The sequence below is a fragment of the Melospiza georgiana genome, chromosome W, assembly GCF_028018845.1.
Source record: "Melospiza georgiana isolate bMelGeo1 chromosome W, bMelGeo1.pri, whole genome shotgun sequence".
NCBI classification, from domain to species: domain Eukaryota; kingdom Metazoa; phylum Chordata; class Aves; order Passeriformes; family Passerellidae; genus Melospiza; species Melospiza georgiana.
The window spans coordinates 14,297,190-14,312,078 of NC_080464.1; the positions used below are offsets into that span (position 1 = coordinate 14,297,190).

The 14,889-nt window shown below is 37.2% G+C and overlaps 1 protein-coding gene across 1 annotated transcript in view; it reads right to left on the reverse strand.

The window, feature by feature from the left end:
- Positions 1-2,424: 2,424 nt before the first annotated feature.
- Positions 2,425-14,889, reverse strand: part of LOC131095424 (chromodomain-helicase-DNA-binding protein 1-like) — a 55,379-nt gene continuing 42,914 nt past the window's right edge. The window contains exons 28-36 of the mRNA XM_058043123.1: positions 12,555-12,677; positions 12,064-12,192; positions 9,454-9,702; positions 8,897-9,037; positions 6,649-6,827; positions 4,435-4,531; positions 4,169-4,226; positions 2,963-3,170; positions 2,425-2,788 (exon numbers count right to left, since the gene is read on the reverse strand). Of these exons, the coding sequence (XP_057899106.1) occupies positions 2,425-2,788; positions 2,963-3,170; positions 4,169-4,226; positions 4,435-4,531; positions 6,649-6,827; positions 8,897-9,037; positions 9,454-9,702; positions 12,064-12,192; positions 12,555-12,677 (1,548 nt within the window). The remainder of the gene's footprint in view (positions 2,789-2,962; positions 3,171-4,168; positions 4,227-4,434; positions 4,532-6,648; positions 6,828-8,896; positions 9,038-9,453; positions 9,703-12,063; positions 12,193-12,554; positions 12,678-14,889) is intronic.

Sequence of the window (14,889 nt, forward strand, 5' to 3'; positions counted from 1 at the left end):
GGCTAAATGATATTAACTTAGAATGTGCAGCAGCTGTGCCTATAGTGAGATTATAACAAACAGGTACTCTGAACAGGTGTTGGTTCAATTTTAATACTTTTGTGTAACCCTGGTTAATTGGAAAAAAATGCTCAACTGCCCTGGGTAACCCAAAATGTTATTGTATTTCATATCTATCTGTGCACTGTCATATGCCAATATTGTTACTCTCTCTTCAAGACCTGGTGGCTAGAAACAGAACCATGGAGATTGGCAGATGCTGGGGTCCTTTTAAGGTCAGGTCAGGGACACTCAGGCAGAGGTTCTCTTGCCCTTTCTCTTTCGTTCTCGCCAGGAAAGCTGAGACAGGTCTTTGGACCACTTTTTTTCCTTTCTTTTTTGCTGCCACCACCCAGGACAACCAGTAGTGGTGCCATGCCAAGAAAAACAGAACAGCCCCTGCTCCATATGGTTGCCCCAGACCACCAGCAGTGCCTGGTTGAATCAGGAGGATATGGAGTCCGAGTTATCCTAGCTGGCTGCCTGCTGCTTTTGCTGAGGAGAAGGCATAGTCCCTCCATGAGTTCCAGTTGCAAATCCAGTTCCAGCTGCCAGTTTTTGGCTGCCTTAACCAACAGACCTGCCACTGTCAGAGAGATAAGAGGAGCATTTGTCTGTTTTTTGGAGTCTAGGGTTTTTTAAAATTTTGCCCTTGTTCCCTGTTAGTTGTTGTTTGGGGGAAGAGGGAGTTTTTGCTATCGTGGAGGTTCAGTTGCTGTGCTGTTTTTCTCTATTTGTTCTCTCTCTTCACACGTGGTTGGGAGAGGTTGTTGTCCACCATTTCTGCCTTCAACTCTCAGACCACGACATTGTCTACAGAGGGCACCATCTTGGGGGAGTGGTTTCTCCACCATTTTGTTTTCTTTGTTCCTGGGGAGTCCACGAGATTCAGCACCTTTGTATCTAGTGATTATTATTGTTATTTTTGCTTTCTGCTGTTTTGTTTTTTAGTAAACTGCCATTTTTTCACTTATATCTTGTCTCACCTTATTGGTGAAAGGGGAGTGGTTAAAACTAAAAGGAGAGGTAACTAATTTTGGAGTGTCCACCCCTTAAACTGTCTTAAACCAAGACATCAACACATTGCAAGATGAAGAAAAATTGGAACAACATATTAGCACCAACCACATGATGCCAGGGTAGACATTTATCTTCCCTAATTATGTTGTGTATTTAGTAATTAAGAGTTGAATATTTTTATGGTTACATGAGAAAGATGTATGCTGTAGAAAAACACCAGCAGGAAGCAAGAGCTCACATTTCATTTCAAATTTATTTTGTCAAACAGAAGTAATCTATGTACAGTGTATATTGTAATAATTCTTGTAATAGAAAGTCATTCAAATCTAAAATACTAACTGGCTGCATAGCACATATGACATTATTGCCCATTTCAAGAGGGAAAACAATACATTTCCAATAAATTTTGTCTGATTTGGATTCAAAAGTGTTCAGATATTGAACATGCCTTCTTTAAAACCTGTGTACACAAAAACTTTTCAGACCACAGTTTAGCTGAATATTTCCCATTTCATTACAACAAATCACAATATTGTCAGTTTAATAGAAAAACAAAACCAAAACATGTATCTGAAGCATTCAATAAAAAAGGGGCACTAAATGGAATAAAAAGGTTCCCATCCCCATTTTTGCATTCTAAACAGTGATTTCATAAAAAGATTTTTAATAAAAAAGTGTTAGTATATTGACTCTGTGACAAGAAAGACAGAGTAGGTAGGGAAAGGAACAAGCAAAAAAAATCTCATTTAATTAGTTTGCAATATCTTTCAGTGATTTATTTTGGAAAAAAGCATTATTACAGCTGACCACAAACAGGAGAAATCTTGGCTATTTTACAGTTATGGGTACAGAAATATTCAAGCTTGTGATGCAAAGTGGCAAGGTGACTGCAGTATACAATGTAAATAAATAGCTTTGAAACGTGAACAAATGTCCTTGAGAATTCCTTACTAAGAAAACAAAAAAACTCCTCCTCATTTCTCCCTGAAACATGATCACAGGTCTGTGTTTAAAATCTCATTTGCAAACATAATTTAAACTATGTTCACCCTAAAACCAGTTTTATGAGATTCAGTCTGAATGGGGCAGTGTTGAGGTCCCTGTAAAAGTAAACATTTTTCATTTCTTAAAGGGGGAAAAACCCCCCAGAAAACACCTGCCACCAACATTTGCAGCACAGTGCAGCAGAAATTTAAATACAAAAATATTTTTCCATTGTTGGGATAATAGACCTTGCATCCTGGAAAGAAGTAACAATACTGTGACTAACAATATCCAGTCCATAACTTTCAAGTCACATAAGGCAATTACTGTGTTAGTTTACTGTATATGGCTAAAAGATGGTCCAGAAAATGTCAGTCTTTGTTATGTTTTCCGGCTACTCCATGTATGTTCAGGTGTACTTTTGTGATCTGATGAGTGTTCAAATGGAGATCTGTGTCCTATAGGAGATCTTGACCCATAAGGAGACCTCTGATCTAATGGTGACCTTGGGCCACTACCAGAAGCTCTGTGGTCTATTTGCCAGTCTGAGTGGTACCTATAATCTCTGGAAGATTTATGATGGATATACTCTGAAGTGGAACGGTGATCTGAATGTATCCTGTGGTCTGAATGGGAACGGTGATTTGCATGAGGTCGACTGTCTTTTAAACTTCCTTCCTGGTTTGACCTGTGATCTCTGCTCCTGTGGTCATCCAGCTTTCTACGTTTACCATCACTAAAGTATCTGAAAAAATTTACTTATTACTGAACACATAGTAAGGACTACAATTGTGTCAATTCAACAGAACTGCATAAGAGAAATGTCTTTGCAATTTTGCATTACTTAGAAAAGATTCACTGCTGTTTACTACAAGCATACTGAAAAACCAGGAAAGGAATTTTTAACAGAACAATTTACCTGCTGTCTTGTTTATAGTGATCCCAGTCTCTGTGGTCTTTTCCATTGCTGAAGGCTGAATAGGACCTTTTCCTTGAATCATTTTTATTATAAGCATCTTCCTGATGCTTGTCCTTATGATGATCATAGTACTGTGACAAATGTCTATCAGAAGAACTATCCCTGCTACTGTCATCATGGTTTGTATTCTCCTTCAGTCTTTCAACACCTGTTTAATAAAGTAGAGGTTATAAGGAAGCCTCATACAGTAAAAATTATTTTCTTTATCCATTCAAACAGCTCTTCTAGCTGTCAGATTTAAAGCAATGTGAAAATGGCATTATAGTTTGACAGAAACAATATCTAAATGATTGAAAGATAAATGCAGTAATGTGAGCAAACTGAGAGAGACCTCAGAAGGAAATAGAAGGCAAGCAAGCTAGAAATATAGATATGTAGGACTGAGAAACTCAAATTTTCAACCTTACACACTGAATGGAGAAGATCAGTGTGGTCTAATTGAGCAGGGAGTAGAAACCAGGTGCCGTTAGCAGAGCAATTTGAAACAGAATGGTAGGAAGTTCCTCTCTAAGGAGACAGCCCTAGTGAGAACACTAGTTTTAGAGGTACACCTTCTTAATGAAAGGTTGTTAGTGGTATTCCTAAAATACATTATACTCATTACTACCATACTATTATTATTATATATAAATTTTAAACCCATGATAACATACTCTAGGTTTTATATAACATGATATAAAAAAAAAGTATCACAAGAAGGCAACTGTTGGAGCATAGAAACACAGTATTATTGTCAGTAGTAAATGACATCCCATATAACTGATGGCTAACCATAACTTCAGGGAATATCTTTATTATGATATGGTGACATTACAAGTGCTACAAACAGGTATAGAGCCTCCAAGAAGTTTACAAGTGTTGAGTTGGTCTCTCTCCCTTCTCAAAATTAAATACAAAAAAGTGTGGGTTTTTAAAAATTAACTTACTTTAAGAGAATGGTCAAATAACTTGCTACTAAAACCTCTAGGTGCCAAATTCAGTCCATGCTCAGTTGAATTTCATAACCAAACTAGTGAAGTTATGCTGTCAGCCTATCCCTATGATATCCATCAGTATGGGAGTTCTAGGAGACAGTTTTAAGTTTATTTCATTTTATATACCATCATTTAAGATATCCAGCACAATAATATGTTCCACATTTCTTACCTGGATTTCTAATAACATGTGTATTCATGTTGTTGCTAATATTCTGTTCACTGTGCTGCTAAAAGAGACAAGTACAAAAACTGTCATTGATAAATCCCAAAGTTGCATCTGAATTCTTCAGAAAATATTCTAAGAAAACAAACTAGTTTACTATGAACAGTAAGATACATTTAAAGTGTATTGAGTGAAAACAATTGATACTTTATAATAAAAATTATAAAACTTAGAATATATTTTTGTATATTTAGAGAGTCTGAAAGTATTACCTGAGATTCTTGGCGTTTTTTGATTGCATGTTTATACAGCTTGTGCAGCTTTCTGGCATCAAATTCTGTAAACTTAGAGACAAAAATCCACAAGTTTCTGAGGAAAAAGGAAGAAAGGTTATAATTCTTCCATATATTAGTTTTTATTGTGTCATACAACAGAACATGGACTTAAATGAAATTATTTCAACAGTATTTCAGTAAAATGAATTAATTGTAAAGTCTGTTACACAGTATATTGTCTAGATGCACAGCAAACATTACTTAGCTGTATTTCAAACTTTTCAGAAATTAATTACGTTAATAATTTGCCATTTTGTAATATTTATCACAATGACTGAAGAATGCAAACTGCATGAAAAATAGTATTCATGGCAGTTTTGTCAATGGAATGATTTGGCATCTGCATAAAAATATAGGTTTCAATTTATTGTGCATTTCTTCTAAAAGATTATTTGAAATATGTCAGAAACCTGGAGTATTTACTACTCAGTAAAGATTCTTCTGAACTTTAAATCTCTTGTAGTATAAAAAATTTGATCTACATGCCTAATTTCCTACAGATATCAGGGATGGGATTTTCCCATGAAATTCCAAAGCCTGGTCAAAGCTTTTGAAACCAAATGAGAAATCTGAAAGAGGATGGAAGCAGCATGCCAAAATCTTTGATCCTAATCTATGCTATGAAAGAAGAAAGTAAAACAAAACAACACTTTTGGTTTCAAGAAGCCAAAACCTTAAAGACGAGATTTGCTTCTATGATTGCAGACACCAGATCTAAAGTCTAGAATTCTTTTAGCAAAGTTTACAGGTGGAATGCCTAAAAGACTACAGAATAGTACTGTTCTAACTAGTTTTTAGTTGAGAAACATCTCAAGTGTGTAAGCTCAAGAAGCATCAATCTGCTCTTTAACTGTGATGATTTAAATACCATAGTTTTGGCCTAGAGGTTTGCAAAACTAGACAAAACCAGCAAATGGTGTGCCCAATGACATCTGTATAAGAAATACAGCATGAATACCTTTACTAAATACTATGTCTTATAAAAGATAGATAAAACACATACTTTAATAATCTATGCATGGTACTGTAGCATTACTATAATATTAATTATATTATAGTAGCTCTACCATACTCATTCTTCACTGAAAGGATAGTCAGGATTGAAACAGGCTGCTTAGGAAAGTGGTAGAATCACCATCCCTGGAACTGTTCAATAAATGTATGGATGTGTCACTTGGAGACATGGTTTAGTGGTGAACACAGTGATAGTGCTGGGTTAACAGTTGGACTCAACGATCTTAGAGGTCTTTTCCAACCTTAACAAGTCTATGAGTCTATGATCTTACTATGAATGTCCATTTAAAGAAACATAACATTTACCAAAGTGGCTTTAAGACATGGATATTGCTTTTGTATTTCAGTTCACCCCAATATTTTAAAATAAAGCAAGTACAAACAGCAGAAATATTCTGTTAACAGTCTGCAAGAAAATTAAACGACTGAGCTTTGTATATGGAAGTGCAACCATATTTGCAACCATAAAGGATTAAAGTGCACATTACGATAAAACTAAATCTAACTGCATTAATAACTTAACAACAATATATAGTAAGTTTATAAACCAACATTTTCCTCAATTTTTCCAAAGTTATCACCTCACAGATGCATAAGAACACTTAAAACTCTTATTTCATTTTGAAATACATTTCGGAGTATGTTATGATAAATGTTTTTTATCAAGTCAGTTAATATGATTTAATTTTAGAGTATATTTTTAAAAAGAATAAAGGATTCTGCAACTCAAAATCATTCAAAGTTCAACACACACATTTATAATGGCCTGTTTTTAGCATGAATAAAAACCAAAACCAAACATCAATGTTGAAAAAGGCAGATTCTTTAATGATAAGAATTCTTTTCCACTAAACATGAAATATACTCTAAATACAGCTATTTTCTCTTTGCATTTGGTTTTAAAAAGTAAGAGGATTCCACCTACTGGACAAAATGCATTGCTATGCAAGTATAAAAAAGTGAAATCAATAAAAGCTGCTACCACTTTTAATCTTCTTTTCATAAGCCCTTATTTATTACAGCAGAAAAATTAAATAAATGAAGAATAATAAATGAGAAATAATTTTAAATTATTCTACTTAATATAAGCTATTATGGATTTCCCTTTTTCAAGAAAAATCATGCAGAATTACTTACTTTCTCCACTGTTTAATTTGTTCAGGATTTGCGTACTCTTTTAGACATTCAGTAATGTGGTCCCCAATTTTGATTAGGCACTGTCTAGTATGCTCCAGCTGTTCCCTTTCAGAAAGGCCTTTCTCTGGTCTATCCAATTGTTTCAATGCTGCTTTAACAGGCCTCATTCTTTCTTTGCACTGTAAAATTTTTTAAAAAGGAATACATTAATTCAAAAATAAAAATATAAAAATCATAAAACATGACTCACCCTTACACAGGCAAAGACAGTACTGTTGTAAGCCAAATGAAAAACAAGTCTTTGCTCGCAGCTCTTTTAGTTTTACTATAAAATTTCATTTGGAAAAGTAGCTTTTTAAATCCAGTTGAAAATTTACTTATGTACAAAAGTATTAAATTGTATGTAACACATATTAAAGATTTAAGAAAGCACTAAGTTAATATAAAAGATTTTCTGAGGGAAAGGAATTACTAGGTTTTACAATCATGGGTTTAACTTTCAGCACAAGTATATAGGACAAGAGTTATTTTACTTTTTAGAGCCTTGAAAGCTATACGAACTCAGTGCCAAGATTAGGTATGAGAATGTTTAATATATTTCAAGTAGATACTTTCTGCAACAATTAAACTTGGCATTCAACAGAGGATCAGCATTCCTTCCCTGTGCAGCTTTTAAGCCTGAGTTCTATGCAGATACTAGGATAAAGCTAGTTTAGATGTGCCTAAATTAGTAACAGTGGTGACAACACATGTACTCATAGGTATATTTCATATGGGTATGCTTGAATTTTCACACTAATTTAAGCATGTTAATAGTAAATACAGATAAATCAGTTAGCATGTTTTAAATTATAGACCTTTGCTTGGAAATACCATTCAATCACAATGGCAAGGTAGATGAAATGCATATTTTACCTGTCACAAGATAGACAAGAAGTCAAATGAGTTAGCCTCAACAACCCACAGCAGTAATTTCCATTTGAAAAGATAAACATGCTAATTAGATTGCATCTGATCATGGCATAATGATAAATATACCTTCCTGAACAGAGGGCCTGGACAAAAAAAATGTTCTGTATGTAAACCCAACCTAAGGAAGGAAGACAAGTCTATATATCCAGAATCAAAACTATGAGGGATTTTGGAAAACATCACAATCACTGTGTCAACATCTAGGGACAACTCAAAAATCAGTGAAGCTGTTTCATTACCAGATCATGTCATTAAGTAATTAAGCAGCTACATTACCTATTGCACTAACCACAGCTTAAGCAACTTTTTAAAAGACGGTTTACAAAATACACTGCTTAAGTGTAGAGGTGAACAGAGAAGTGCAATTGTACATGGGAATGGTGTGATTTTCAGTCACCTAGCCACTCACAAGATATCCTGGAAATTATAGACGAATCACTTATAACATCATTTAGAATTAAAAATAACCAAAAAACAAAAACCAAAAAAACGCAAAACAACAACCCCCACATAGGTAAGCTAGTCAGTACCATACTGATGAGAAAACAAGATCATTTATTTCTTACAGCCAGCACCACAGTAGACCTGTCTAGCAGTAACGGACAACTGTTGAAAGCAGAATGATACAACTTTTACAGCAGTAAAGTAGCTGCTCAAAGTAAATTCTTAGCATCCTTCCAAAGTCCCCAATCAAACTATAAAATGTTACATATCTCCCTTTTGTTCTTCCAATATTGTTTCTGTTGTGGACAAAAGTAGTGATATAACTGAAATTCTTTTGGTATCAGAGATATTACACCAGCAAGATATTTCTAAGGACTTTAGGATTTGTTCCTTCCTCTGTTTAATGCAGGAAGTCTGTAATACTTTAAGAGCAACTTTCTCTTGTTAGCTTACAAAGAACAAAGGGGTATTTGATAAGGCCAAGTCAGAGACTACAGCAGCTGCATTAAAATTCATTAATTTCTGTCCTTTAAGAAGCAGTATCCATGAATTATTCTTGAGGATGGATCTTCACAGTCTGTATTTTAAAACTATACAGCACACACAACTAGACAAATACTCTTCACTATACTGCATAAATGCAATAAAACAAAACTGCTAACCTGAAAACAAAACTGAATTTAGTATAGCATCGATAGGCCTTCACTGATCTAAGATTTTACTGGCAATAGATATGTGTATTATAATACCTAATAGCAGAATCAAAAACATCAGAAATTGTGCTCATTTAGTATATCAAGTGTAAACACTAAGTTATTAACAAGGGACTTACCACACCAAATGTCCTCTGATCCAGTTCTTCAGATTCTTCTGATATTGGAACTGTTTCACTAGTTGCAGTAATATGAACTGGAATATCCAACAATGAAACTTTTTTATTTTTTTCCTGATTTTCAGATTTGAGTTCATTTGCCTACGAACAAAACATGAAAATTTATCTGATAAGCAAATCTTATTTTTGGGCTGAAATTACATTGTAATTAGGCAATCACTGCATTCTCTTCAATAATAACAAAAAGAAAGAAAAAAAAATCTGTCATGCAGTGATAGTACCTTTTATTTTCTCTCTCGGAGGGATGGAGAAGGAGAATGGACAAGTTTCTTGCACCACTTGCACTCTCAGTCCCACTAAGCTATAGATCTTTAAAAAGGTAATTTTCCATTTCATTTGCCTGTCCTTGTACTTACAAGTGGCAAAAATAAAACTTTCACATGATGCAAAAAATTTCAATGAAATTACTAATCCAAAATATCTTTTCAACTCAAAATCATTCACAAAAACCTGGTGGCCTTTTCTAGTGCTATATAAGAAAAAATAAACCTAGTTACCTTTTCTTCCTTTACTTCTTTTTCTTTCTGTGTGGATTCTTTTAGTTTGCTTTCTCTCTTTTCTTTAATATTTTTAAACTCGTTCTTATCCTCTTTTTTCTCTCTTTTTAAATGTTGCTTATTGTCTTTTTCTCTTGTCTCTCTTTTTTCCACAGCTTCCATCTTTATACCAATATCTGGCTCAGGCTTTTCTTCATTTTCTTCTGCTTTTATTTTTTTATGTGGACATTTCACTGAAACAATCTTATCCTGAAATACACAAGCATATATGTCACATAAAATAGAGTTTCTAACTATACAAGTTTTGCAACCATCAGATTAAAATATACTTTTTTCTGTGTGTGATTTCTTTAGACTTAGGTTTAACACCTATCAAATGGAGCTGGATGCAGTTTCAAAACAAGATGAGGACTACTCACTCATTTCCTTAATGTGACACAAAACAAGTATTGATTGGGCAGGGATAATGGGCGTGTGAGAGATTAAATCCATTTAACTTTTGTATTACCAAAGAAATCTGCTCCTGTAAAAACTAGTTAAGCTGCAAAGAGCTAAAAGGAATAAGGAAGTAGACCTCACAAGACTGAGCTGATTTTTCGGGCCATCGTGATGATAAAAGACTTTTGTTCTGGTAATTTTGTTCCAGTAACTTTTGTGTGACCTTGAATTAAACAGTCACAGTGACAGGAGAAGGGAACAGATTTCCAACTTTCGTTTTTTCAGACATGTTTTGAAGAATCTAGTGTTTTTTCAGCTACCTTCAAAGTCACAAAATTAGGTGCAACGTGGCCCCTAAACCTAATCTATTCTTTTTTTTTTCTCTGTAGTGGTGTCTGCTGTGTGATAAATAAATGAACCAACAAAAATGGAGGAGTCCTAAAGGAACACATCAGAAGTAATAAAAACATAACAAAGTTGAGTAGCTTATTAGAACAATATCTATTGAATAATAGTCAAACTTAACATCAACAAGTCAATGGGCTCTGATGGGATGCATCCACATGTGCTAAAGGAACTGGCAAATATCACTGCTAGGTCACTCGCAATAATCTTTGAAGGAGGACTCAGGGAACTACAGGTCACTCAGCTTCACCTGAATCCCTGGAAAAGTGATGGAGCACCTCACTCTGGAGGCCATGTCTATCCCCATGGATGACAAGAAGGTGATCAGGAGTAATCAGCATGGTTTCACTAAAGGGAAATTATGCTTAACCAACCTGATTGCCTTCTACAATGGGACAACTGGCTGGATAGATGAGAGGAGTGGATATTGCCCATCTGGACTTCAGCAATGCTTTCAACAGTCTCCTGTGACATCCTCATATCATAGTGGACAGTGAGGCAGATTGAGAAGATGGCTGAAAGGCAGGTCTCAGAGTGTTGTGATCAGTTGCAGTCTAGTTGGAGGCCTGTCACTATTGGTGTCCCCTAAGATTCAATGCTGGGCTCAGTATTGTTTAACTTGTTCATCAATAACTTAGATGAAGGGGTAGATGCCTCCTCAGCAAGTTCACTGATGATACAAAGCTCGGAGGAGTGGGTGATACCTCAGAGGGCTGTGTAGCCCTTCAGAAGGATCTCGACAGGTTGGAGAGATGGGCAGGGGGGAACTTTCTGAAATTCAACAAGGCAAATGCAGGGTCCTGCATCTGGGTAAGAATAACCTCAGGCACCGGTACAGGTTGAGGGTGACCTGCTGGAAAGCAGCTCTGCAGAGAAGGACCTCAGGGACCTGGTGGACAACAAGCTGTCCATGAGCCAGCAGTGCCCTTGTGGCCAAGAAGGCAAATGGTATCCTGGGGTGCATTAGGAGGAGCATTGCCAGCAGGTCAAGGGAGGTGATCTTGCCTCTCTATTGAGCCCTAGTGAGGCGCATCTGGAGTGCTGTGTCCAGTTTTGGGCTCCTCAGTATGAGAGAAACATGGAACTCCTGAAGGGAATCCAGCAGAAGGCTACAAAGATTATTAGGGGACTGGAGCATCGCACTTATGAAAAAAAACTGAAGGAGCTGGGTCTCTTCAGCCTGGAGGGGAAACATCTGAGAGGGGACCTTATCAGTATCCCCTTATCTGAAGGGAGGGTGTCAGAGGATGGAGCCAGGCTCTTCTCGGCGGTGCCAAGCAATAGGACAAGAGGCAATGGGAACACAGGAAGTTCCACCTGAACATGAGGAAGAACTTTACTGTGCAGGTGACTGAGCAACGGAACAGATTATCCAGAGAGAGTGTGGAGTCTCCTTCTCTGGAGATATTCAAGAACTTTCTGGACACAATCCCGAGTAACGTACTCTAGGGGACCTGGCTTGAGCATGGAGGTTGGACTAGATGACCTCCAGTGGTCCCTTCCAAGCTAACCCATTCTGTGATAATGAAAGCCCTGACATACACAGAAGCATTCACTTGCATGTCTCAAAACACTGTTTATTTATGCTGTACTTCCTAAACAATCTTGATTTTTTTTCTTGAGCCTGAACAAAAGTTGCTACCTGAAGAATCATAATCAGTAGTAAAAATGGATTAGTCAGAAACATTAGTTTTATATTTTGATTTTTAAATAAAATTGCATTTCAAGAAGATAAAATGCTCAAGTCTTTATATGAATGATATTTACCTCATTATACTCATCATCATCAGATTTTTCTGAGAGTGGTGATGAGTCACTTTTAATTTCTTCTTTAATTTTTGCAGTCTTTGTTGGTCTATTCTTCTTACTTCTTGCTTTCTTCCTCTTTGAATTGCCCTGAATGTAAATTAGCACCTTTATTATGTCAACTGACAAGTGTCTGCATCACAGTTGCAGAAAAAGATTTTGGTTTTCATGTTAAAGAAAGCATTCAATTTATTTATTGCCACTAATGACCACCACTTTTCTCAGGATTGGAGACCAAGCCTAATGCAACCGTAAAGAATATTTACAAATAAGGGAGGAAAAAACAATATTAAATTTGCAATACATTCCTTGAGTTAGTCTCATCTAATACAATTACCAATACAGAGAAAAATGACAAAAAGAAGAGTGGAACTAAGAATAAAACAAGTATCTGCTGACATTCCCATAGGTATATTATGTTATCTTGCTACTGAATATTAAGCTTAACTTACTGCACCAGTAAGTCTTTGCACTTCTTTTCTTGCAAGATCTTTATTCAGTAATTTAATGAGGTAATCTGCACGGGTCTGCAACTGCTTTGCCTGTGGTTTCTTATCTGGGTCATCAGGTAAAATCTGAGGAGAGCAATGGTAGCATCAACTACAAGTACACATTATCAGATTACGAAGCTGCTAGTGTGAAGCACTGGGAACAGAAAAAGCTGAATTAAAAAATAAGCAAAAAGCCAATCAACTCCAACTATACCTGACCAATATGCAGGCAGTCTCAAGGAATGGACAACTTAAACATTTTATTGTTCCTCAAACACACAACTAATGTAGTCTTGAAAATATTCTCACAAAATTTACAGTCAGCTCAAGAAACTAGCCTCAGATTTCTGTTTCCACTCTCATAGTTCATCTAAAAAATTCAGAGCTCCTGTACCACTGTCATCCACAGATCTAGTTCTGCCATATGCTTTTAAATGCATTAACTCATTACCACAGGATATGCAGAAGCCAAAAAAAAAAGAAAGAGTGGTTTCATAAAACAAGCTATTAATGGAAGTCAGGGGCAGAATATCATTAAACAGATTTCTATACAACCCTGGCTCCTCAAATCCCAAAGCTACAGGTCGGCAGTACCACTGTGTTTGCTTCACTCCAGTATTTCCCTAAGTGTTTCTCACTACTTCTAAGCAGCCATTGCACTACTTCTAATCTGACAAATACAGCAATTCTCATGTTGCAAATGAAAGTCACTTTCAAGCAAAGGAAACAGTGATAGGGAAACCAAACCAAAATCCCCAAACCAACTTCCCCCCAAAAGATCACGAATAAAATTACAGAATTCATAAATTACTTAGGTTGAAAAAGACCTCTGAGATCATAGAGTCTAACCTTTGACCAATCATCACCTCGTCAACTAGACCATGTCAATAAGTGTCACACATACAGTCGTTTCTTGAACACCTCTGGGTATGGTGACTCCAACACCTCCCTGGGCAGTCCATTCACATGTTTAACAACCCTTCCCATGAAGAAATTTCTCCTGATCTCCAACTATAATCTCCCCTGGCACAGCTTGAGGCCACATCCTCTTGTCCTGTCACAAGTTGCCTGGGAAAAGAGGCCAACCCTCACCGTGTTACAACCTCCTTTCAGGTAGTTGTAGAGAGTGATAAGGTTTGCCCTGAGCCTCCTTTTCTCCAGGTTAAACAACCCCAGTTCCCTCAGCCAATCCTCATATGACTTACTCTCTAGACCCTTCACAGCAGCTCCACTGCCCTTTCTCTGGACTCACTCCAGCACTTCAACGTCTGTCTTGAAGTGAGTGGCCCAAAACGGAACACAGAATTCGAGGTATGGCCTCACCAGTGTAGAGTACAGGGGGACAATTACTGCCCTGGTCCTGTTTCCCACACTATTTCTGATACAAGCCAGGATGCCATTGGCCTTCTTGGCCACCTGGGCACACACTGGCTCACGTTCAGCTGGCTGCCGACCAGCAGCCCCAGGGCCTTTTCTGCCAAACAGCTTTCCAGCCACTCTTCCCCAAGCCTGTAACGCTGTGGGAGGTTCTTTGTGATCAAAGTGCAGGACCCAGCACTTGGCCTTGTTGAACTGAATACCATTGGTCTTGGCCCATCAATCCAGCCTGTTCAAATTCTTCTGCATAGCCTTCCTACCCTCCAGCAGATTAACACTTCCACCCAACTTAGTGTCATCTCCAAACTTACTGAGGGTGCCCTCAATCCAGATCATCAATTGGGCCCAATACTGATCCTTGGGCCCAGCCATCCAGCTAGTTCTGAACTCATCAAGGACTGAACCTGTCCAAGCTGTGGCTTGACAGCTTTTCCAGAAGAATGCTGTGGGAGACAGTATCATAGGCTTTGCTGAAGTCCAAGCAGACACATCCACAGCCTTTTCCTCATCCACTAGGCAGTTCGCCTTATCATAAAAGTAGATCAGGCAGGTTAGGCAGGACCTACATTCCCTAAACCCATGGTGGCTGGGCCTGATTCCTTGGTTGTCCAGTATGTGCCATGTGATCACACTCAAGATGATCTGCTCCATAACCTTGCTGGATACTGAGGTCAGGCTGACAGGCCTGTACTTCGCCAGATGCTCCTTCCAACCTTTGTTGTAGATGGGCATCACATTGGTTAACCTCCAGTTGTCTGGAACCTCCCTAGTTAGCCAGAACTGATGACAAATAATGAAGAGCATCTTACTGAGCTCTTCTGCCAGCTCCCTCAGTACCCTTGGATAAATCACATCTGGCCCCATAGACTTGTGAGTGTCTAAGTGGCTCAGCAGCTCACTAATTACCTCCTCCTGGATT